We start from the raw sequence: 23,187 nt of genomic DNA on the forward strand, positions 1-23,187 counted from the left end.
AACAGGACAACATTTCCTGCAGGAGACAGTGACACGTTTCTGATGTCATCTTTTTGCTTAAATTAGGAAAGCTTTACCATATAATGCAGTCCATTAGTCTTAACTTACTGAGCTGAAAATTCTTAACAGCTTTACCAGTCAAAAGGTCATTTTTGTTTATGCACATTAAATGCCACAGGGTGTAATTTAATTACCTTCATCAGTTACCTGTCAGAGGTTTTAACTTCTATCTCAAAATAATCATTTTCTTAAAACAGGTCCTTCTCCTGGGCCAAAAATCAAAGTGCAGTTTCACTGAAATAGTTTTTACACAATTTTAGTCAAATCTAGTGAGGACATTTTCACCTTTACCTTAATGAGGACACTGTCATCCATAGATAGTACCAATGACTACTGGCAGAAGACTCTGCCATGTTGCAACAGTTCAAATAAAGAGGTAAAACTGAATCTAAGGTTTATTTTGAAGGGCACCACTGAATTTAGATTGAGTGAGGGACTTCCTGCTAGAGCCCAGGACAATATATAGGTCGACATTAGCTAATTGCAGATATTTGTATTGGCGTGTATATTGGAAAAATAAGTAACAGGAACATGTCAGAAATATGTTTTGAAACAGTGTTACCATTTTATAGTTGTGACAAGTTTATTTTTCTAGTATATTTCTTCCACACAATTGTTAAATTAACTAAACAATTGAAGGGTACATTAGCTAAACTTTCCCTTCATCCCCTGTAGGAATTGTTTTGGGGAAGATATCAAGTTTTCCAGTTTTCCATCATGAAGTAACCAGCTGGTATAAAGAACTAAACAGCATCGATCGTTCTGTCTTCTCAGTAACATTCAAGAAACCAAACATATCAATACTCTGTCGGGGGAGGAAATGGATGCATAAAGAGGACTTTTACAGCTACCACGCCTAAGTCCTCCTACTAGCAGGACCTTGAGAAACAGACGGTATAATTAAGTTTCCAGACTTAGAATGAAGTTTTCAGAGTGGTAGGCTGTGTGTGTGTTATTGTGTGGTTTGACCCGGTGTGTTTTTCCCCCCACACTGTTATGTCTGCAGCAATCTTGCTTACAAAAGCTGTGTTACCACAAAAAGGGGCGTTTCATCTTCTGTGTAAATATTAATGTATTTTAATATTAATAAAACCTGTGAATTTATTATATTAAAACCAGTTACTGCAACTCTGGCTTTAATGCATAATTTGAGTGTGTTGTAAATCACAGTAATCATTTGCTAACATCAGATTTTTTTGTAAAAAGATTTACAAAAAGCAGATTTAAAAAAAAAAAGACACACAGACAGTGAAGCTCGGACAAACGACTCAGGTAACTGCCTTACTCGACCCTGCAGCTAATCTCTTAAACCCCTTTCAATTTCCCTTGTCAGTGCTTGAACCCTGCGTCTGAACGAAGCTAATCTCATTAATGTCACTTTCCACCGACAGGAACCATCAGACTACAGACGGATACAATTAAAGTCTTGGTCTTTATATTCAATCATTAACCTGCTGGTTTTAATAAGTTTCTTCTCCCTGTATGAGAACTTTGTATCGTCCAACCGTGTGATGGATGTTTTATGCAACAGAACATCTTTTTTAAAGAAACAGACACATCTTAAATCTTGACTAATGGCTTCGGCTGTTAATTTCAGTCAACTGTCTTCTCTCTCTGTGTCCTCTTTGATGTTATGTAACAAGAGGATCTCTGTCTTCCTCCTTGATGTCCGGTTGCTACAGCAGCAGTAGAGGAAGATCAGGCCACATATCCGATACAAAGCAACTGTGTGTAGAGCTGCAATAATTGATTATTCGCTTTGAGGCATTTTTAAAGACGAAATGTCCAAATTCTCTGGTTCCAGCTACTTAAATGGGAATATTATATATATATATATATATATATATATATATATATATATATATATATATAGAGTTCGAAGAAAATAATCAACAGTTTAATTGATAATGAAAATAATTAGTTAGTTAGTTAGTCACAGCTCTGATCATATAATGATATATAATTAATTAATAAATAAATTCGTCAATTTACCGTAAACAAGGTGAAGAATTTTATGTAATAATAATGTAATTTTAATAGTAATAATGAACTTTATTAATATAAATATTAATATAAATGATACTTTAGTTAGACAGCTAATGTAAGGCTGCAACTGATCATTATTTTCATTATCGATTAATCAAGTAATGCTTGTTTTCTCTGACGTAAAGAAATCCAGTTTACTAAAGCTGTGTCCAGAGAAGGCTCAGCAATTTTTGCTTGATAAATGAGACATAATTCTTTAAATAACTAATGTTTCAACACAACTTTGATTAGTCCGTGTGGGAGAAAAGTTGTGTTTTAACTCTGTAATTTTCCATTCAGACTGTTTATATTCTTCATGTGGCAGTTTGTGGAGGTGTGATTACTGTATTCGTGCAGCAGCAGTAGAGAAAGTCTTGCACGTGTGCTGTTTCAGTTTGGACCGGAGAGGCAGAAAATCCGAACAATGAAGACGAATTAAAAAAAGCTTCTCCAGCCTTCAGTAGCTGTCACGAGGTGTCCTTGAGCAAGGCAGGTGACTCCCAGCTGCTCCAGTGAATCTGCTCAGCAGCCGGCTGAAAGCACACTTGTACAAAGTATAAATATTTAATACCGTGTTTTCCATGAGGTTTGACAAGTAACGATTGCAATTATTGATGGGGTTTAGTCAATGTTTTCTTTATTTATTCCTACAGCGGAGCATCATGGGTAGCAAACACTGAAATAAAAATGTTGAGCTCCGCTTCGACGTAGGTGAAAACTGAGGCCTCCCTGACAGCAAATATCATTCCACTCTGACTTTAAAAAGGTCATTTGTCAAGAGAGGCATCTCAGTTATTACCCCGCTCCCACCGTGCTAGCATTTAGCTTTAGACCTGCATTCTGCCGCCTCAGCTGGCCTTTCTCTTCTCTTTATTTATCAATACAAACGATGAAGCAGCAGTTACTACACACCTGCTCGTATTTACGCCTGTAAAGGTCTCATCAGCATTTACATATCCTATTGTTATGAATCTGTACATCTCTATAATCACATTCCCATCAGCCTCAGCTGTACTTTGTGTTTGTGGTGCTAATTAGCATGCTAAACTAAGATGGTGAGCATGGTAACCATTATACCCTCTTAAAAGCATGGTAGCATTGTTGCCATGCTACTGTTAGCATTAGTGCAGCCTCACAGAGCTGTTAGCATGGCTATAGACTCTTAGCTTTGTTAAATCCCTCATTAGATTTTCTCATTTTTCCTTCTTTAATTTGTAAATCTGTTCCCGCCTCATTCTCTTTAGTCACTAGACATCCGGAAACAATCAAAATTTGCTTTTGAATTTGGTTTCTCAACCTTTTGTTGGATTATGCTTTACTAAGCAGGTGTAATGGAGGGATTAGTCTGAGTATTAGTTAGCACTCGTCTGGTCTCATCCAGGTCACGAGCCAGTGAGCAGATCATTTAAAGAAAACTCTCGTTCCAGCTGATCCGGCTCACATTGTCCCCGACAATCCTTTACTAGACCAAATTAAAGGAAATAAAAGAATGATTTAACTTAACCAAGCCAAATTTGATTGATGTTGGTTTGGCAGGTTGGCCAGTAGACTCTGAGGCTGCCCAGTAACCTTGGCAACAGCAATACATTTACAAACAAAAAATATAAGGATGGTTCATGCAGTATCTTCTTCTTTCGGCTGTTCCTGTTCGGGGTCGCCGCAGCAGATCATCTGTTTCCTTCTCTTCCTCTTTGGCCTTCCTCTTTTCAGCACCATCTTCAGCATCCTCCTCCCAATATAACCAGCGTCTCTCCTCCACACATGTCCAAACTATCTCGCTTTGTCTCCAAACCGTGCAACCCGAGCTGCCCCTCTAATATACTCATCCCTAATCCTGTCTGTCCTCGTCACTTCCAACGAAAATCTTAGCAATTTCAACTCTGCCACCTCCAGCTCCACTTCCTGTCTTTTTGTCAGCGCCGCTGCCTCTAAACCAAACAACACAGCTGGTCTCACTGCCCTCTCGTAACCTTCCCTCTCACTCTGTGTCACTCTTTCTGTCGCAGATCAGTCCTGACACTCCGCCCTGCCTGCGCTCTCCTCTTCACTTCTCTCTCCTGCGCTCCCCGTTACTTTGAACAGTTTTGAACCCCTAGTATTTAAGCTCATCCATCTTCCCCAACCTCTACTCCTTGCATCCTTACCATCCTCACCATTCCACTGTCCTCCTTAACCATTCATACACATGTATTCCATCTTGCTCTCCTCTTCTCTCCGGCGTATACCTCCACCTCTCCAGGCTCGCTATGTCATCCACCGACATCATAGTCCACGGAGACTCCTGCCTGATCTCGTCCGTCTACCTGTCCATCACCATTTCAAACAAAAAAGAGCTCAGAGCCGATCTTTGATATAATCCCACCTCCGCCATGAACCCATCCATCACTCCGACCGCTCACCGCTGTCACGCTGCCCTCATACATACTGTATCCTACACCACTCTTACATGCTTCTCTGACACACCTGACTTCATACTGTACCACACCTTCTCTCGACACCCTGTCATACGCTTTCTGCAACTCCTTCTGACCTTCTTTATATCTCTCCATCATCGTTATACCTCTGTAGATACTACAGCTCTGCACATCACCCTTATTCTTGAAAATTAGTACCACTGCATTTGTCTCCACTCCTCAGACAATACTCTCACTTTCCAAGATGGTGTTTAACAGTCTAGTCAGGCTCTCCATGACTCCACAGGTGTGTCATCTGGACCTTTCCACTCTTCATCCTCTTCATGTAGTATATGAATAAATAATTCCCACATTATATATTTTAGATAATAGTAACACTACAATGAACAAACTGCCAGGAAGATTCTCAGCTGTTACATCTATTTCACATACCATTTGTCTGGTGCCAAACAGAGCTTTAAGACTTCTGTGTAATTTTAGATAAGGCGAGTAAGTGAAAGTCTGATGAAAAAAATCATTTTCAGGTTGTTTATCTCCTTCAGCTGGCCTAAAAAAAAAAAAAAACCTCTAAAATCCTGCAACATCCTGCAGCAATGCAGAAGGCTCAACTGTAACAACCACCAGCATTAAATAATAAATAATACCACTGGCATGAGATAGAGGCTGTTATTTTCTTTGTCTAATTTGTTTGTTGTAATTACACAAAATAAATATTATATCTATATTTACTAAATGTAAAACCTCTACACGTAACACCTTTCATTTAATGGAATAACATTTCATCAGCGTAGACCTTGTAATCTTGTAACTGAACGACAGTCTCCTTATTTTAAATTGGCTATCAGCTCACTTAAAATAGACTGATTATCAGCTACACAGCTTATTAGCCCAATAAAGTCTTGTAGGGTGTTATGCATGTGTTTTCATCTGAGGGTTGACAAACAGAATAAACTGGATGTACTCATTCCATGTGTGTACTGTGCTGTGTGTGTGTGTGTGTGTGTGTGTGTGTGTGTGTGTGTGATGAGATCATAACCTTGTTAAAGAGTCAGCTGCTGGGTGTGTGTGTGTGTGTGTGTGTGTGTGTGTGTGTGTGTGTGTGTGTGTGTGTGTGTGTGTGTGTGTGTGTGTGTGTGTGTGTGTGTGTGTGTGTGTGTGTGTGAGGATCTCACCGTTTCCACTTCACATGCTGCTGACTCACCCTGCTCAGAGTAATGAAGGATACAGTTCTGTCCCGATACTGTGGCTATTTTAGATTAGCTTAGTTTACAGTGGTTTTGTTGCACAAACAGGGCTGATCCAAGAAGAAGTGCTGTTGAATCACATAATATCATAAGACTTTATAATTAGTGCTCGACGTATTTAAATCATATTGTCAAAGGGACACTTCCCCCGCATGTCCTCCAGCTTAAAGCAAGTGTGATACTAAATTGGCGGAGTAGCCCTTTAAATGATAACATTTTAAAATCCTACTGAATATTACATATTTTCTACTCATCTTTTGGGCTCTTGCTTTTTCGTATGAGTGAACTTGACTTGAGTATCTCATTATAAAAGGCTTAAAAAGGATAAAAATAAAAGTGAGATCATAAGGTAGGATTCATTTTCTATTAAAAACACTATGAGGAATATAATAGAAAAGCAACAAAACCCATGGAAGTGTCTTAACTGAGATTAAAACATGAAATATTGATCATTTTGGTGCTTGTATGTGCCTTCTCTCATAACATCTCTCACTCTCTCTCTTTCTGTTTTCCAGATGTACCACTCTGACCACGGTGTGGACTTCCCCGACCTCTCCTTCCAAATCCCCGGCAGCCCCGCAGAGCTGCGCCCAGCGACCAGAGTGTGAACACAAAATCCTCAACGCACCAACATATTTACCTTACCCTTCACCCACACAGGGCCTCCCTCTGCCGCCGACGCTACAGTCCCACCCTCCCTCCTCCTGGACCATGGACAGCCCTCCTAAGCTGTCTGGCGAGACCCTGATCGTGCACCACATCCCTTTGGTGCACTGCCAGGTGTCAGGGGGGCGGCAGGGTGGCTGCGGGGGCTCTCTGAAGAGGAGCAACCCGTTCAGCCCGCCGGAGAACCTGGGCTTGAGTCGTACCACCTCGCTTCCCGAGAGAGACGTCCTCCAGAGAGAGGCTCTGCTTTACAGCAGTCTGATCCACACCTCCAGCGGGTCCTGGTCCTCGCACAACAGAGGGAGAGAGAGGAAGGGTGGCGGGAAAGGAGGCAGCACAGCGAGCGATGATTCATCGTTTACCTCCAGCACTTCAGAGGACCAGCTGATCACAGCTCACACGTTACCCAGAGCCAAGCCGAGGAACAGGAATCCGTTGCGTCATAATCCATTCCTGCTTAATACCGAAGACGACGAGGATGAAGAAGAAGAGGAGGATGATGGTGACAACCTGAGCGGTTACCTTGAAGACTCCTCTTTTCACCTCCACAGTGACACTAACTCTGCCCTCGATGATGGGATCGCTCCTTTCCACTTACACGACCTGGGCTTTGCTCCGGAGCCCTTCCTCCTGCACAGCTCGGTCGGAGGCAGCAGCCGGGAGTCCCTGAGGGGCGTGGTCTCGGATCTCTCCACCCACCTGGAGGACCTGGACGTCCTAGGGTTGGACAGCCAGCGCCGCCACGGCAGCAGCGGTTCCAACATGTCCATGGATTGCGGAGAACACGACTGGGGCGATGACGACGAAGAGGATGAAGATCACCCTATGCGGTGCGGACGAAGCAGCAAGACGGGTTCGTACTCCTCCACCTCCTCCACCCAGCACTGCTCCTGCTGCGTACTCTCCCAAAACTACCCTCAGCACTTCCCCGAAGCCTTCCCAGAGCCTTTCTCAGAGTGCCAGCAAGGCTACGGCAGCGACTCCTCGTGCAACAGCTCTGACGGCGTGCTCGTCAACTTCAGCGCCATTTACAACAAGATGAACAACAGCGTCCCGGAGAAACCGGCGGTCTCCGTGCCCGCCAACCTCAACAGCTCCACCGACCTCTCCTGCACCTCGTCCGTTTCCGATCCACAAGGAAACCAGCGGGACTCAACCGGAGGGGCTTTTTATTTAGATCTCCACACTTCGCCTACCGAACCTCCCCAGTCACAACAACAACAACCCTCCTGCCTCGGCAACAACTTCCCCCTCATCCGAGAACCACAACTGTCCACTTCCTCCACCTGCTCCTGCTCCGTAGAGCACCAGGGCGCCCTGGACCTCGACGCTAACTGCAACTCCTATCACCCTCCGCATTTCGGCTCGTCCGGTGACCTCGCGTCTTGCCTGCAGAGTCAGGCCCGCCTGGTCGTCGCCACACAGAACTATTACAAGCTGGTCACCTGTGACCTCTCGTCCCAGTCGTCCCCGAGTCCCGCAGGCTCTTCGGTCAACAGCTGCTCTGACGAGCACAGCAAGGGAAGCCCCACCCCGACTCAGCCCAGCGAGTACTTCCTGTTCAGGCAGCGGGCTGAGGAGGGTGTGGAGGAAGAGGATGAAGATGGAGAGTCAACTAGGGTGAGTGGAGAATTATACCATAATAGTTTTGAGAATATATCATCTGTTTCTCCATTAGTTTCTTGCTCTGTTGCCAAGAGAAATGCATCGTTTTTAGTTGACACTTTTTAGTTATTTAATATGTGTTTATTAACAAATCCACTTATAGTTTTTTCAGCTTGTAGTGTTTCATTGATTTTTAGCTCCGGGAGAAACATTATTTCTTTTTTTCTTTCCTGTCAGCTGTGTGTGTGTATCGGTTGATCTCGGTGGCAAGCCGCTGCATACAATTGCTCTTACAGGGATAAATAAAGTTTGATTGAATTAAATATACATCTTGATACACAGAAAATATACAAATATACAGTTCGGTTTGCATTCATTGCATCAGACAAAACACGCAAAGTTGTTTTGTTAACATTTAATCAGCAACAGATTTCTGATAAACTGATTCAATTCCACTAAAAGTCGATTTATTATTGTTACTCTGTCCTACTTACGCACGAGCACAGATTACTGAGTTTCCATATTTTGCAATCATGTGCCTGCTGCCTGATTTTGCAGAAAGACAAAGAATGTTTTCTCTCTCACTGGTCTTCAAGTACAAAATAATCCACGCTGCCTCCCTGCCTCAGTCTTAACTGTATGTTCACGTCTTATCACTGTTGATTGCAGATGGATTGTGGGATTATTTATCTATTCGGTCTCTCCGGTTATTGTTTTCTCATCATGTTGGTGATCACGGAGAATTTAAAACTGTCGTTCTGTGTGGAGAAGAGTTTCAGCTGAGAACTGAATACTTGGAAATGTATTATTTTTTGGCATTTTTTCTAAGTATAAGAATTAAAATAGATGAATAGATAATCATTTATAGGATTCTGATGATTAGATGATCTAAACTAAGGCGAGGCAAGTTTATTTTTATAGTATAAAATATAAAATAAGTCAGATCAAACAGGAGGGTTAACATTACAGTGCAGCTATAGTGCACTGCAAGATATGAATAAAAGCCCCCAAATTTGATTTCATGAAAGGCAACTAATTGAATATAATGGAGACACACTGATAACTGGTCTGTGTAGGTAAGACAGACAGACAGACAGACGGAGGAAAAACTAATGTCACAAAAGACAGCTACAGTAAAGACGAGACAAATGACTCAGCATGCAAGAGAATGATGCAAAATCAACACGATGAATAAACGGAGTAAAATAAAAAACGTCCCCTGAAATGACAATAACGCCGGACTCTTAATACTGTCCTGACACTGGTATTAGTCTGACTCTATTTAGATCAGCCGCTGTCTGGGGTTACGTGATATCATCATGTCTGAGGATTATTTTAGTAGTTATGTAGAGCTGAAGGGTACTAATATCACTAACAGTGCCACTGTGTCAAAGTAAATATGGCATGAAGGCAGCTCAGTGTGGTGAGTATACATTGTCCTAAAGATCGCTCACCAAGGATCGCTTTCCAATTTGACTCCCGACTCCATGTTTTGGGAACTTCACAGGAGGAAAATGTTATTGTAGCGTTTGGAATGTCCCAGAACATGATTCACACGCATTTGGCAGGGACTAACGTATGACTGTTATGTTCCGTTTCTCTGTTTCTCTCCATTTAGAGAGATGACGATGACAACGATAACAATGAAGAGGACGAGGTGGTAGAGGAGGAGGAGGAGGAGGAGGAGGAGAAGACCGAGCAGGCGGCCGGCGAGGGTGAAGCAGCTCCTTCCGTGATCGAAGGTCAGGTGTACGTCAACGTCTCCCCTCCCGTCGCCGGCCGGGGTGTCATCGGTGCCTCTTCCTCCGCCTCCGGCAGCCGCCCCCGTTCACGCAGCTACGACCGAAACCTGGACAAGTCTCCGTCTCCTCGCCTCGGCTCTCTGGAGCGTATGCTGAGCTGCCCCGTCCGGCTCAGCGAGGGCATCGCCCCGGCCCCGCCCCCTCCCCCGAGGGTCACATCCTTCGCGGAGATCGCCAGAAGCAAGCGAAGAAACGGAGGCTCGGGGGGGTCGCCGTCGATGAAGGCGGCCGCGGACCCCTTCTCCTCCACCCACTCCCACTCCTCGGTGGATTTTTCTCCCATCCTGGAGCAACGCGTGGAGGTCGACGCTCACAGCCTGTCACCTGTACCCTTCACCAGATGTTACAGCCAAGGCAGCATAGAGAGACACCTGGAGGGGGCGAGGGAGACACGGGCCAAGGCTGAAGGTTTGTCCTCATGCATTAATCATTTTTTTTTGGGGACTTCAGGGGGGGGCGGAAGACACACAACATGTGGTCGTATCATCGCATCATCACATCATAACGCCTTGTCGTACACATGGCAGACACAGCGTCGCATCATTAATTTGGAGCTGTGTTTTCTAAATTTACTCGTAGCTCATAGCTCTGTATCAGTCGTCACCGTTTCCTTAGAGAAACATCTGGCTCCCCCAGGGCCCAACCTGATGTGCCAGATGGTTTGCTGCACAGAACCATATGAGAAGTTGTCCTTTCCCTGTTTGGAAAAGGGCAGGCACTTTAAAAAAAAAACAAAAAAACTTGGCAGGTGATTGGATGAACCATCTGTCCGTCACCCATCTATCATGGGCTAACTTCTCACCTTCTAAACCCCGCCCAGTAGTTCCTCATAGGACGCCGATTGGTCCAAACCACCGTCGGTTCGGACACAAGCGCATAACTCGAAGCCTAAGCGCAGAAATTTACTAAACATTTCAGTCGGCCTCAGTGGCAGCGACGTCCCTGGTTTGAGTCCAGCTGGGGATGTTATTACATGCCGTTCTCTATCTCTCTCTCTCTCCCCCTCATTTCCTGCCTTGTCTCTACTGTTGATCCCCAACAAAATGCTAAAAATATATCAAAATGGAACAAAAAAAACCCCATTACAAACATGTGTTGTTTATCCTTGTTTGAGGTTGGTTTCTCATTCATGAGAATGGGAAAGTGCATCCAGACTTTTGACTGGTGCTGTGCAGAATCCCATTATCATACACAACACACTCACATTATTATTTTAGTATTTTGGTAGTGTTTACTTTTTTGGACCTTTTGTGTGAATGTGGATTTGTCTGCATGTATGATTTTTAGTTTGTGTGTGGTTTTGCATGGTTAACCTTGCTTTGTGTATTTGTGTGTGTGTGTGTTAGATAATGCCCTTGTGCCGCTGTGTATAAATATGTTCAGAACAGAACGATGCGGACTGCGTATCCTCAGCCGTACAGGGAACGAAGGGTTGAAGTGGGCCAAACGTGTTCTGAATAATAATCAGGTCAGAGAGGAGATAAAGGTGCAGAGAAACCCCCGCTGAGCTCTACATCTGCATACTGAGCTGCTGCGTGTGGCTCTGCAGTATGTGTGTGTGTGTGTTTAGAGGTGTGTGTGTGTGTGTTTGTGTTTTGCATCATGATCCGGAGAGGCGGTAGGACCGACACGTCCCAAAAAAACGAGGGAAGGTCAAAGAAATTTACAGAAGCTTCTTCATGTTGACAGAGAGAAATGATGTCACTTTTTTATTAGGTGCAGCATCACATTCATGGTTTTATCCAAACAACGAGAAGAAGTAATGAACATCTACAGATTGCTTTTGTTTGGTTAATAAACCACTAAGTCGCTGAAATCTCGCGTGACGTGCAACCATCTGTAGCATTCGATGTTTCCCAAAATTAAGAAATCCGTCTCAGAAGCTCATAACGCAGCATGACACACTGAACAAACCCGCAGCATGTTTGCATGTAGTCATTTTATTTATGCAGATTTATGTATAGTTATATGATATGAAAACGATACATCCAGCACCTTTTGAAATATCCAGCGGAGACAGAAATGCAGCAGCGGTGGGGATCAGTTAGTGACAGCAGTCATAACAAAGAAAGATATTAAATTCCTGCCGCATCCCGCTGTGCTGTTCTGCAGCTAAGCTTGACCTCTGACCTCTCTGCAGAGGCAGACAAAACCAAAAAACTACATTTCCTAAAGGGTTTAAAAAGCATAATACATCTAAAAACCATATCTGTTAAATATTTATGCATCCTTTACAATATTTGGGTTATTATGAGCTCACATTATTGAGTAGTTTGACCTTTTCTTGTTTGCTGCTCTGGCAGAGGGTGGATGCATTTTACATTTCCAACTACTCAGTATAATTGAGTATAAATATATATTGAAGAAACACAGAGTAGTTTAATATCTAAAATGATAAAATAAGCACTGAGTAATTCAATTCCATTAATAAATACATAGACTATCTACTGAGTAGGTGAAAAACCAACTGACTGACGTTTTCTATCCCCAGAGCCGCGACACTAGCACGGCTAACCGCAACATATCACCTTATTAAGCTCAGTCTCAGCTGCCCGCTGCACATATCTGGTTAGACGAGCACATTCATACAGGCCTGTATACACACTTACACACGCACACAGGGAGTGCTTGAAATTCCACTGGAATAAGACCAAGGACAGTTATGAGCGAGTTCAACAGGAGAGGAATGTCCCAGAAAGCTCCAGCTGTCTACTGTTCAGAGCATGTGAGCGGAGCAGATTTGGAGAGCAGAGAGCAGAGCAGAGCCATTAGTTTAACCTGAGGGAGGAGTGCACTTGAACCACTGACATATATAAGAACAGACACTTGAACTTGAACAGATATTACTCAAACCCGTTTTCGAGCTCGCTCAGATTCGCTCCACGACGTTACATCACCCAGATAACTAGATATAAGCCTATGTGGCAGATTCCTCGGTAGCTATTTGATATTAAACGTTCAAACCCCGGCTCGGACCACCTGTTATGATTGATGAATTAAAGCAGGCTATTATTGGACAAAGTTGTCGCCGTGGTTCCTTCCTCTCCCATGTCCATTTAGGAAACGGGAAAGGAAGGAAAGGGTGATAACCTAGTTAGCCTTATATTTTTCTGGTTTCCTTCAGCAATTGTTCCTATAATTAGGCTGTAACATATAGTTTCTTCTTTAGACAATGTGTGCATTACACACACATTTAGGTATTGTTGTTGTATTCCTTGTTGTTAAAATCTAAAACTTGTGGCTAATAATCCCTTGTTAAATATCGGTAACAATCTCATTCGTTTAGGTTAATATCTCTTCATGTCGTGGTAAATAAATAGCTGTCCAGATGACGCTACAGTTATTTGACTGGTTAGCAGTAACAGGGAGCGAATTCGGAACGAGAACCGTAACGGAGCAGAGCGAAGGTAAGAAAGGCAAGTTTTGTATAGCACATTTCAACAACAAGGGCTTTACATAGAGCATAAAACACAATAAAGCAGAATATAAAAGCAACACAAGTACAAAGACATAAAAACAATTAATAAATGTGGAAATAGAAAGAAGCTAAAAAGGGAATAAGGCCACTGTTACCGTTAAATGACTTTAAGAACATTGAAGAAAAAAAATCCTTCACATAAATTTATCATGATGTCGTTATGATGATCTTTAATTAACAAACTATTCCTCGTTTAAGCTAATTATTTAGGCAAAATAGCTTAAAAATGGAGATCAACTTTGTTAGTTGGAGTCAGCTTTTATCTTCCTGTTTACACCTGTAAGAGACAACAGCTGTTAGCGTTTAGCAGTTTGTGGATACTCCAAAAAGAGGCCACATGGAGAACGTTTTAATGAGGTAACACCCCTTTAAATTATAAAAACAGATATTTAAGAGCTGGTGGATTACAGTGAAATAATCAAAATGACTTCTCTTTAATAAAATACATCATAAAATCTTCATACAACATTAACCACTGTGCCCTCAGGTCACCATTACAGTATAAACAAACAGTTTTCTTCTTCATTTACACCAGATTCGTCGTCTGTAGCTTCTGCTTGGTATGTTTTAATCTCTTTGAAGTTGTCATTATGTGACACCAATGAATGAGTTTGTACAGTATATATACTGCAGAGTGTGAATGTAGGTCAGTGTGCTGGAATGTAGCTGTGCGTGCCTGTATGTATGCACCCTCCACCCAAATCTTATGAAACACTCTGTTGACTTGATATATGGTTGGTTTGAATTCACAACCATAAAAACTTCACAATTCACTTCCTCACTATTTCCAAGAGGTGACCAATGCTCGTACTACCAGAACAGTCATGTTTCTAATACTGAGACGAATGTGATGTAGTCATTTAGAACAACAACAATATTTGATTAATGTTTATTAAGCTTTTTGGCTTTAAGCAACAGCTGCTGCAAAAGATGATTTTAATTAACAATTATGTTGATTATTTTATTGATGAATGAATCTTTGTGTCCAGAGCCCAAAGTGGTGTTTTCATATTTATTTTATTCAACCATCAGTCCAAAACATATTCAGTTTACTGTCATACTGACAAAAAAAAAAATCCTCGAGCAAATCCTCATAATTTTTAAAATTTTTCCTCATAAAAGAAAATAATTAATTCTCAGTTGATCATCTAATCAATTAATGAACTAATTTGGTCAGCTCTACTTTTTAAAATTAACTTCATTTTGTCATTTTGTTTGATGGAAACACACTTACATAACGGTGTAATTTGAAAGTATTCACACACTCACATAACACAAACTCCATAATCACATACCTGCAGACACATTCTCATTAAAAACTGAGACAAAATATGCAAATATATGTAAATTTTTACAATTTGGAAATCAAGAATCTACAATTATGTCAGTAGCTCCCTACCCAGTGTAGAGCAGGAATATGATCAATACAGTCAACAGAAAATATATTAGCAAATATTTGGAGAATTGATTAACCATTTATTTAATATTTTTTAAGCATAAATGCCAAAAAGTCTCTGCTTCCAGCTTCTGAAATGTGAGTATTTGTTGGTAGTTGAAATCAAGAACATCAAGAAAATAAACAGGAGATGAAGCAGTGATGAAATAATTGTTAGTTGAAGCTTTAATCATCATATATTTTCACGTTGGAAAGGACAAAAGTAAAATAGATACACAAACATTTTGTCCCACCAGTTCACTGCAGGTGCTGAAACAAAGGAGCTCTTCACCTTATTTACTGAAAAAAAAGGTTATAGTAGTAATTTGAGCTTCTGGGGCAGTGAGAACAAGGAAAAAACAATAATATAAAGGAAAGAAAGAGGAATGATAGAGATTTGAGCAAATAGGTCATCCCTAAGAATAAGATGTGTCTTACACACGCTTAAAATACATCCTCCTCTAACTGTGTATCCATAAAGACTGTGATGATTTAAGGTTATAATGAGAGGCTGTGCAGCATCTCGCTACATATATTATTCATCAGACTTCACTTCAGTCAGCTGTGCTGTTTTCACCGCAGCATAAAGGCCTCTTTAAAAGCCTGTGGGATGCAGCTCCAGCAACTAATGATGCTAACATGAAGCACAGAGCTGCGAAAGAGGGGAGAAAAAAAAAAACCCAGCCCTTACTGTAGCTGTCTAATGGATTCAACCATGAAAGAGGAGAAGAGCTCAAGAGAAAAAGAGAGAGAGAGAGCGGTCAGTGAAGAAGCAGATGGAGAAGGAGCTGGCGGGGAGGAGATAAAGGGGAAAAAGGGGGACAAGAGGGATGATGTTGCAGATACAAGAGAGCCAGAGAGGGAGTGTTTCCATCCTCCATCCCAGAGGGGAGCTCAGGCCTGCTGGGTGTGTGTGTGTGTAGCTTTCCCTCCTCCTTCCTCGCTCTCTCATGTTTCCACATTAGCTCAATGTCGCCCCCCTGCGGCCGAGACGCGTCACCGCATCCCAGCTCAGGTGGTATCAGTGAGCTGAGCCGGGGCCTTGAGGGTGACAAACAGCTTGCGCAACAACGCTGTCGACGTCACACACGCTCCTGTCCGTCATACGCTGCACTTGATCTAGAAACACACACACACACAGACACACACAGACACACACAGACACACACAGACACACACAGACACACACGTAGAGAGAAAAACACAGTAAAACAGCAGCAGAGAAGAATTGCAGAAAAAAAAGGCTTTTCCTCGCTGGTGTCTCTCCTGACGCAGTGCCCTCAGGTTTAGTCTGTATGTGAGTGTGTGTCTTTTTGTGTTTGTGTGTCTTTGTGTGTTTGTGTTTGCGTGTGTGTGTGTGCACGTGGGCTAACAGTGGTGTGGTCGTTTGTGATAAGGGCTGTTGAGTTTTGTGACTCATGACTGGGCGAATTTTCTGTTTGTCTGTTTGTTTGGTTTCAGTTTTAACCTTCATTTTTCAGGCAGTTTAGCCCTGAAATGATCAGTTGATTCATTGATTAATCGGTTACCTATTAAACAGAAGATTACTATACAACCAATCATCACTTTATTGTTTATAGCTGGTTGCAGCCACACTATTGTGAGGATTTACTGCTGTTCTGTGTTTAATATAGTTAAATCTTTGAGTAGGGTTACAACATTTATTTTGAAAATTGAGTAATCTGAAATATTTTCTAAAGTCCAAGTTGATGACATCAAATTGTTTATTTCTGACCAACAGTGCAAAACCGACATATTCAGTTTCCTTTCATATAAGACAACAAAACTCCAGCAAATCCTCACAAAGAGAAGCTGCAATTAAATTAATTTTTTTTGCTTTAAAAATGAAATAAAGGATTAATTGATTAGTTGCTGTCTTTGAACTCTCTGAGCTTTGGCATTTGCAAATTGTGGCAAAAAGCAACGGTACATTTTATGAACTAAATTAATTGAAAAATAATCTACAGTTTAATTGATAATAGCTTTAATGCAGTTGCTTCATTTCTACATCTTTCTTTGTTAAGAGTGTGATGCTAACCATCTTCTTCTTTCTCTCTTCATCCCTGCTGTCCTCTATGTGCTGGTCCAGGTCTCTCCAGCTCCTCAGAAAGCCGCCTGGCGGTGGTCCGCTACAGTAAGGACCAGCGTCCCACCACCCTCCCCATCCAGCCCTTCACTTTCCAGCATCAGTTCGCCTCCAAGCCTCCACAGCCCAAACCGCTGCTCCCTCTCCTCACAGGCTACGTCTCTGGGATGCAGGCCCGCTCCGGTTCCGGCTCTGGATCCGGCTCCGGATCCGGCTCCGGCTCTGGAGGTCCGGGAGGGGAGGATGGCGAGGATGCAGCTGAAAACGTGCACAGGTACCAGGGTGCTTTAACTGCAGCGGCGCCTCCTCCCGGAACAGTACGGCCTTCTCCTCTCGGGAGCTACTCCCCGGTCCGCCTCCACGGGGCACCCAGCTCCGGGACCTGCTCCACCTGCACCCCGAGCCCTCAGCCGGCACACAGTCTCTCCTGCCCGCTCTCCGCAGGCCTCAGTCCCCTGCACTCCCCGCAGACCGCCAAGCAGAGCGCGGGGTCAGGGCCGTTACCGCCTACGCCTCCGCCTTCGTCTCTGGGGGCAAAGAGAGGGACGGTGCCACCGATTCTGCCGGCGGTGCAGGGACACTGTTTCCACCGCGGAGCTCTGACCGGTTTACCGGCGCTGCCCAGCGACACACTGAGTCCGCTGGGATGCCTCGAGCCCGGGAACCACATGGAGGGAAGCAAAGGATCTGGAGCCAGGACACAAAATGGTAGGTTTCACAAGAAGTTTGGTGTGCTCAAAGAATAATTCACAAAAAAACGAAGCTGTTCTTGAAGAGGAAAAAAGGTTTTTAGATTTATAGAAAAAGCAGATTTCAGACACTCGTTTCAGGAGCAACGTTGAAGTTAAAATAAAAAGCCTGTATCAGTAACATGGCAGTTAAAGTTTCAAAGTATGCCGGTTTGCTTTTGTATTTTGGATGGAGTCAAATATAGTGCTAATAATAATAATACATCAGGAACAATCACCTGCCTAATGACCAATAAATGAACCAATTTCCTGTATTTAGGTTGGAGAGGAAGAAAGAGTCTAATTAACTGGAACTTTTCCAATACTGAGTCCATTTTTTTGTGGATGTTATATTCAATTACTGATGTCGTGACAGCTCCTTATTTAGGATGACGACAGTAAACGTTCATGTTGCCAGCTGGAGAACCAGGCTGAAGGATTTTATACATTGTATATAGACCAGAATTCAAACCCATCCAACCTGCAAAGTGTCATTTATTTTACTTACCTTTTTATTATTTCACTTATTATTTGGATGAGTATGAAGTGGTCAGTCGTCACGTGCTATCTGAAAATGTGCGTGTGATACAAGTAAATGCAAATCCACAAGCGTAGAATTGCCTGTTTTGAAAGTTGTGAATGTTAGAAAGATATTCACAAACGCAGATCTGTTTTATATTTGCAAATTCTGCATTTTTGTATTTGTGGAAAGTGTTTTTATATTTACAGATTACACATTCACACACATATCGTCGATCTGTTCACGCAGATAATATCGAGACAAAACCACGAGAAATGTCGAGTATTCAAGAGTTTCGAGGTTTATTCACATTAAACTACTTTCTTAGCTCATCTTTTCGTTCCTTTTATTGTAACGTTTGTTCATCTTTATCTCTATAACAGCTGCCAGTCTCTTGTTGATACATGCATTCAACAGATTTACATTCAATTTCAATTATTCAGTTGTAACTTCTACTTTATGATGAGTATAAAAACCTGCTCTGACATGACTGCTGGAGAGCAGCAGCAGCAGCAGCAGCAGCAGCAGGTTTCTGTCCTCTGATGATTCTTTACTTAAATTCACTCAACCAAACAGTAAAACACCTCATCTCACAGTGTTGGTGCTTTGCAACAACAGATGGCTGTCTGGAGCTTTCGCTTATATTTTATTGATTAAGTTCAGTTTGATTCGATGTTGATGTTCTCTTTAAAAGACGCTAAGCTTTTTCTACATTCTTACTCTTCTCTTTTTTCCTTCTTCTCTCCCTGCATCCCAATTGTTTTATTTATTTATTTTTTTTGTTCTCGCCTCTCACTTTTTCCACCGCTTCTTTGCCACTCACCCAACTTCCTCTACTTCCCCATATATATATATATATATATTTCATCCATCCACCTACTCAACAATCCATCTTTTAACCATAACACCCGACCACCGACCCCCCCTTTCATCGTAACCCTTAACACCTCCCATCCCCGACAGCTCACCACCTCTCTCCCCAGGCTCTGAAGTGGAGGGAGTACCGTCGTCGAAACCCTCTTGGGGTGGAGAGGGTCTCCGGCGGCCACTCCGCCGCCTCGTCTGCCACCATGTCTGGTAGCTTGGAACCTCGTAGGGGCGGGGGACAACGCCTCGCCAGACGCAACGTGTTCGATTTCCCTTCGGTCCCCTCTGGCCACGCGCTGGGACGGCTTAATGGTGCTCGTTGCTTTATCGTCTGTGGTGGCACGCTGCTGAATTATTAAGATATTTGAAGACTTTGATACTCTCAAAGTACTTTTTTAAGGAGTTAAAGGTCCAGAGAATGTGTTATTTATGGATGTAATCTGACAAAAACGTTCTCTTGGAGAATAAATATGTTAGAGCTTCCTCAAATATCCTTCTCAAGGATCCTTAAAGGCTTCTCTTACTTGTAAGCGGTGCTATGTGTTTATGTGTGTATCTGATTGTCTGTGTGTGTGTGTGTGTGTGTGTGTCACAGCAATGGGCCAATCAGCGAAGCAGCTGCAGCAGAGCTACAGCGACTTCCTGCCGGACTATTTCTCCCTGACCGAGAAGCCGCCGGAGGAGTTCTGCCTGTCCCCCGACGCCTCGAGCTCCTCTTCCTCCTGCTCCTCCACGCAGTCCCACATCTCCGTCGACCTGACGCAGAAGAGAGGTGAGGCCGTGCGCTCGTGTGTAGGTGTGTGTGTGTGTGTGTGTGTGTGTGTGTGTGTGTTTGTATGTGCAGTGACAGTAGGAACCAGTGTGAAGTCTTGAAATATTTAATCGCTTAACGCTCCATTTAACGACTAAATGGTGCAAACTCATTTACCGCTGTCTGCCAGCGTTGATGCTGTGTTTGTAGAGAGTTTGACAACAGTTTGACTTTTCCAGGAACCTTTCTAGGAACTCAGGAACATAATAACTTTATTATATGTGTTTCAAAAACAGGAATCTAGCTCCAGATTTAGTCCCTTCCTCAACACTTTCTGCTCCTGTGGTTGTACTTTCTTTTCCCGCAGCCCGTGAACTGTGGCTCAAACAGCAGCTTCTCGACAGCTACAACATGTGTTCTGTGTTCATTCAACAAGTTGTTGCTAGTATTAAAATTAGGGCAAAGTTGTGAGTGAGTGGTCTATAAAAGAACAGATAAAACCGTGTCAATTCAGCTACGTACTAAAACCAAAAAAAAAACCCAGAAAACACACAAAATGATGTAATCTTTCTTCCAGTTTACAATCTCTCTCCACCTCTTCATGTCTCTTTCCAACATCTCAACAATCACACAGTAAATTGACTTTGTGTTTTTGTGTTGTCACATTCATAAACTGTCTTCACTAGAAGGAGTCGTACGTCCCGATTTACTTCCTGAAGAGACAATTATTTGCTCAAAAAGACCATCTATCTGTTTGTTGTCGTCTCTGTTTCTCTGCATTTAAGCTTCTTCACTCATAACTCTCTAACATGTGGAGCCTCCAGCAGGATGATGCTTGTGCTGCGTGTGTACTCTTATCTTTTATGTCGTATGTGTCATTTTCTTGATAAAATACTCTGGTTTGCACAGCGAGCCTTTATATCTCTGTGAAATAAATTCTCCTGCGCCACCGTGCAGCAGACAGAACCGAGTAAAAAAAAAATCTTAAATTAAAAGCGTTTTGAGAATCACAGATCCAGAGCACACTGCGGTTGTCATGGAGAACAGGGAATGAAATTATGTCGCTGAAAGGTATTTAAATCAAGCACCTCTCACTGAGAAAAGCCTACTTGACTCGCTTTAAAGCCTCTCGAGGCTGCACGGTGTTGTGTAACGAACAAAGAGAGTCTCCTTCACGTTTCACCGCCCTGTTGAAGTGTCACCGAGCAGAACGCTGACAGACAGACAGATCTTCTAGTCAGATGCCAAAATATTTTTTTTTTTCTTAGTAGGAACTGGATTGTGATCTTAGTAAATGTGTTGTAATCTTGTTAAGATTTCAACATCAGTTCATCTGGGTTTGTTTTGTTTTTTTTTGAGTTTGCTGATGGCAGACAGTCGAGTTTCTGTCCAAGTAAATCAAACAAAGAACTCATGCAGCCACACTGATAGTGATGGACACTAAATTTAGCTCCGATGACTCTCACCTCCCTGCAGAGGAAGGGAAGAAAACAACATCATGGATTAATAGAAAGAAGAAAGACACTGTGACTTGTAGCTTAAAAAAAAAACTGATAATCAACCAGCTCTTTTTTTTTCTATTTTCCACCCTCTCTCTCTCTATTCGCTCCGTCAGGTTTGGTGAAAGCCGTGAACACAGCGGTGGATCTGATTGTGGCGCACTTTGGCACCAGTCGAGACCCAGATGTGAAGGTAGGAGATGTTGTGACTGCGACTGTGAGTACAGATGTTGCCGGGTGCTCGCTCACTGGGGAATGTCGGGTCGCTATAAATCAAAAGAGAACAGTCTAGACCTGCCCTGAGATAACATCTGTTGTGATTTGGCACTATATCAATAAAACTGACATAAATTGACGATTGACTGACAGACTGAACACGCCGTCCTTCCAAAGACGAAGGAGAAAGAGCTGATTTAGCTGAAAACACGCGCACAGACCTGCAAACCTCTGCAGTTACATGATAGCGGTTGGCTCTTGAGACTGATACTTGTTGATAATTACCAACATGATAATGATAATTTATAAGCTATAATAACCTTTGAACAGGTGATTTAATAACAGTTTAAAAGAACATAAAACCTTCAAGTTTAATATTTTTTTTCCCCACCCAACTGTTTTACTAAAGCCTGGGAAAGATCTTTAGGTTCTTCGAGTTCACAAGTTCAAATTTAGCACACCTGTCATAACATATTATTGTCATGACCCGTCATATTATTTTCAGAGAAATATTTTCCCTCTCTGGTGTTCGGTGCATATGTGCTGAAGCTTTGCTGCAGTCATGTTCATGTCTCAGATTTCCTTCAGTTTGTTTGAGTTGTTTTTTTTTCTCGTCGCTGTAGATCAGTTGCGCCAAACCACAAACACATGCGTTTATTTTCAGAAACTTAATTGGTCCCTTGTGACATTTTTTTTTTTTTTTTTATTTCATTGGCTTCAACCAGGAAACTGAATTTCTGGCACAAAGTTTTTTATTTTCTAAGAGCTGAGATAAGATAAACTACTTTAGGCGGAGAATCCTGAGAACGAAAGGACAGACAAGTACAGTCAATAATGATTCACTGATTTGTTTGCTAACCTGAGTTAATAGACTATATATTTACTTTCTGTTTCTTTATTTGGACTATCCAGTCATAAATAAAATAAAAGTTTACTTATCAATTTAGATAAAGGCAACTCGTTTCATTTTTATTTCACTTGTGCGTTGATGTTTCTGTGTAACTCTTCCAGGCTAAACTGGGCAACAGCTGGGTGAGTCCCAATGTGGGTCACCTCATCCTGAAGTACCTGTGCCCAGCCCTGCACGAGGTGCTGCAGGACGGTTTGAAAGCCTACGTCCTGGACCTGATCATCGGACAACGGCGTTGTCAGCCCTGGAGCCTGGTGGAGGCCTCCACACAGCTGGGTGAGAACGGCGGTGTGGAGGGAAAAGAGGGGGGTTTGGGATTCATGAATATAGGAGTTGGATTACCCATAATTAACTGCACTGACTGGCAGAAGTGCTGGGCCCCGAAAAAAAACACGTCTAGTTACCAAACCAAGTCAGAACCTGATTTAGAAAAGTTAGAGACTGAATGTCACTAGTTTTTGTAACATTACACTGAGATGAAGTGAGACGTCATGCTTCAAGAGCATTAAAATAACATCACTAATTGGAAAATCCATCTTATTTTCCGTATATATATTTAAAAATCTGCCAAAACATGGTAGATTGTATGTTGTAAGTGTCACATTTGCAGATTGATTTCTTGTTGTCAGCAGTCAATGACGGTAAACATACAAGGAATTTATAATTAGAGGACAACTAGGCCAAGGTGCTTATGGGTAACGTAGTGTATATCTGTCTCCGTCAGGCCCGTCCACGCGTGTTCTCCACAGTCTTTTCTCAAAGGTGAGCCAGTTCTCGGAGCTCACCAGCCACAGCATGAGGCTCAACGCCTTCATCTTCGGCCTGCTCAAGTAAGTTGTTTCCTCTTTATCCTGTTTTGTCATCCACATGTTCTCTCTACA

General features: G+C 42.5%; 1 protein-coding gene across 2 annotated transcripts in view; it reads left to right on the forward strand.

The window, feature by feature from the left end:
* rusc2 (RUN and SH3 domain containing 2) overlaps positions 1-23,187 on the forward strand; it is a 44,077-nt gene that overhangs the window by 15,966 nt on the left and 4,924 nt on the right. The window contains exons 2-9 of one of the 2 annotated variants that reach the window (XM_044332007.1): positions 6,259-8,029; positions 9,633-10,224; positions 16,819-17,523; positions 19,027-19,242; positions 19,526-19,702; positions 21,297-21,373; positions 22,408-22,582; positions 23,031-23,136. In XM_044332007.1, the coding sequence (XP_044187942.1) occupies positions 6,455-8,029; positions 9,633-10,224; positions 16,819-17,523; positions 19,027-19,242; positions 19,526-19,702; positions 21,297-21,373; positions 22,408-22,582; positions 23,031-23,136 (3,623 nt within the window). In that variant the 5' untranslated portion in view covers positions 6,259-6,454. The remainder of the gene's footprint in view (positions 1-6,258; positions 8,030-9,632; positions 10,225-16,818; positions 17,524-19,026; positions 19,243-19,525; positions 19,703-21,296; positions 21,374-22,407; positions 22,583-23,030; positions 23,137-23,187) is intronic. The other variant, XM_044332015.1, reaches the window with a different exon arrangement.

The sequence above is a fragment of the Thunnus albacares genome, chromosome 2 (genome assembly GCF_914725855.1).
Source record: "Thunnus albacares chromosome 2, fThuAlb1.1, whole genome shotgun sequence".
NCBI classification, from domain to species: Eukaryota; Metazoa; Chordata; class Actinopteri; order Scombriformes; family Scombridae; genus Thunnus; species Thunnus albacares.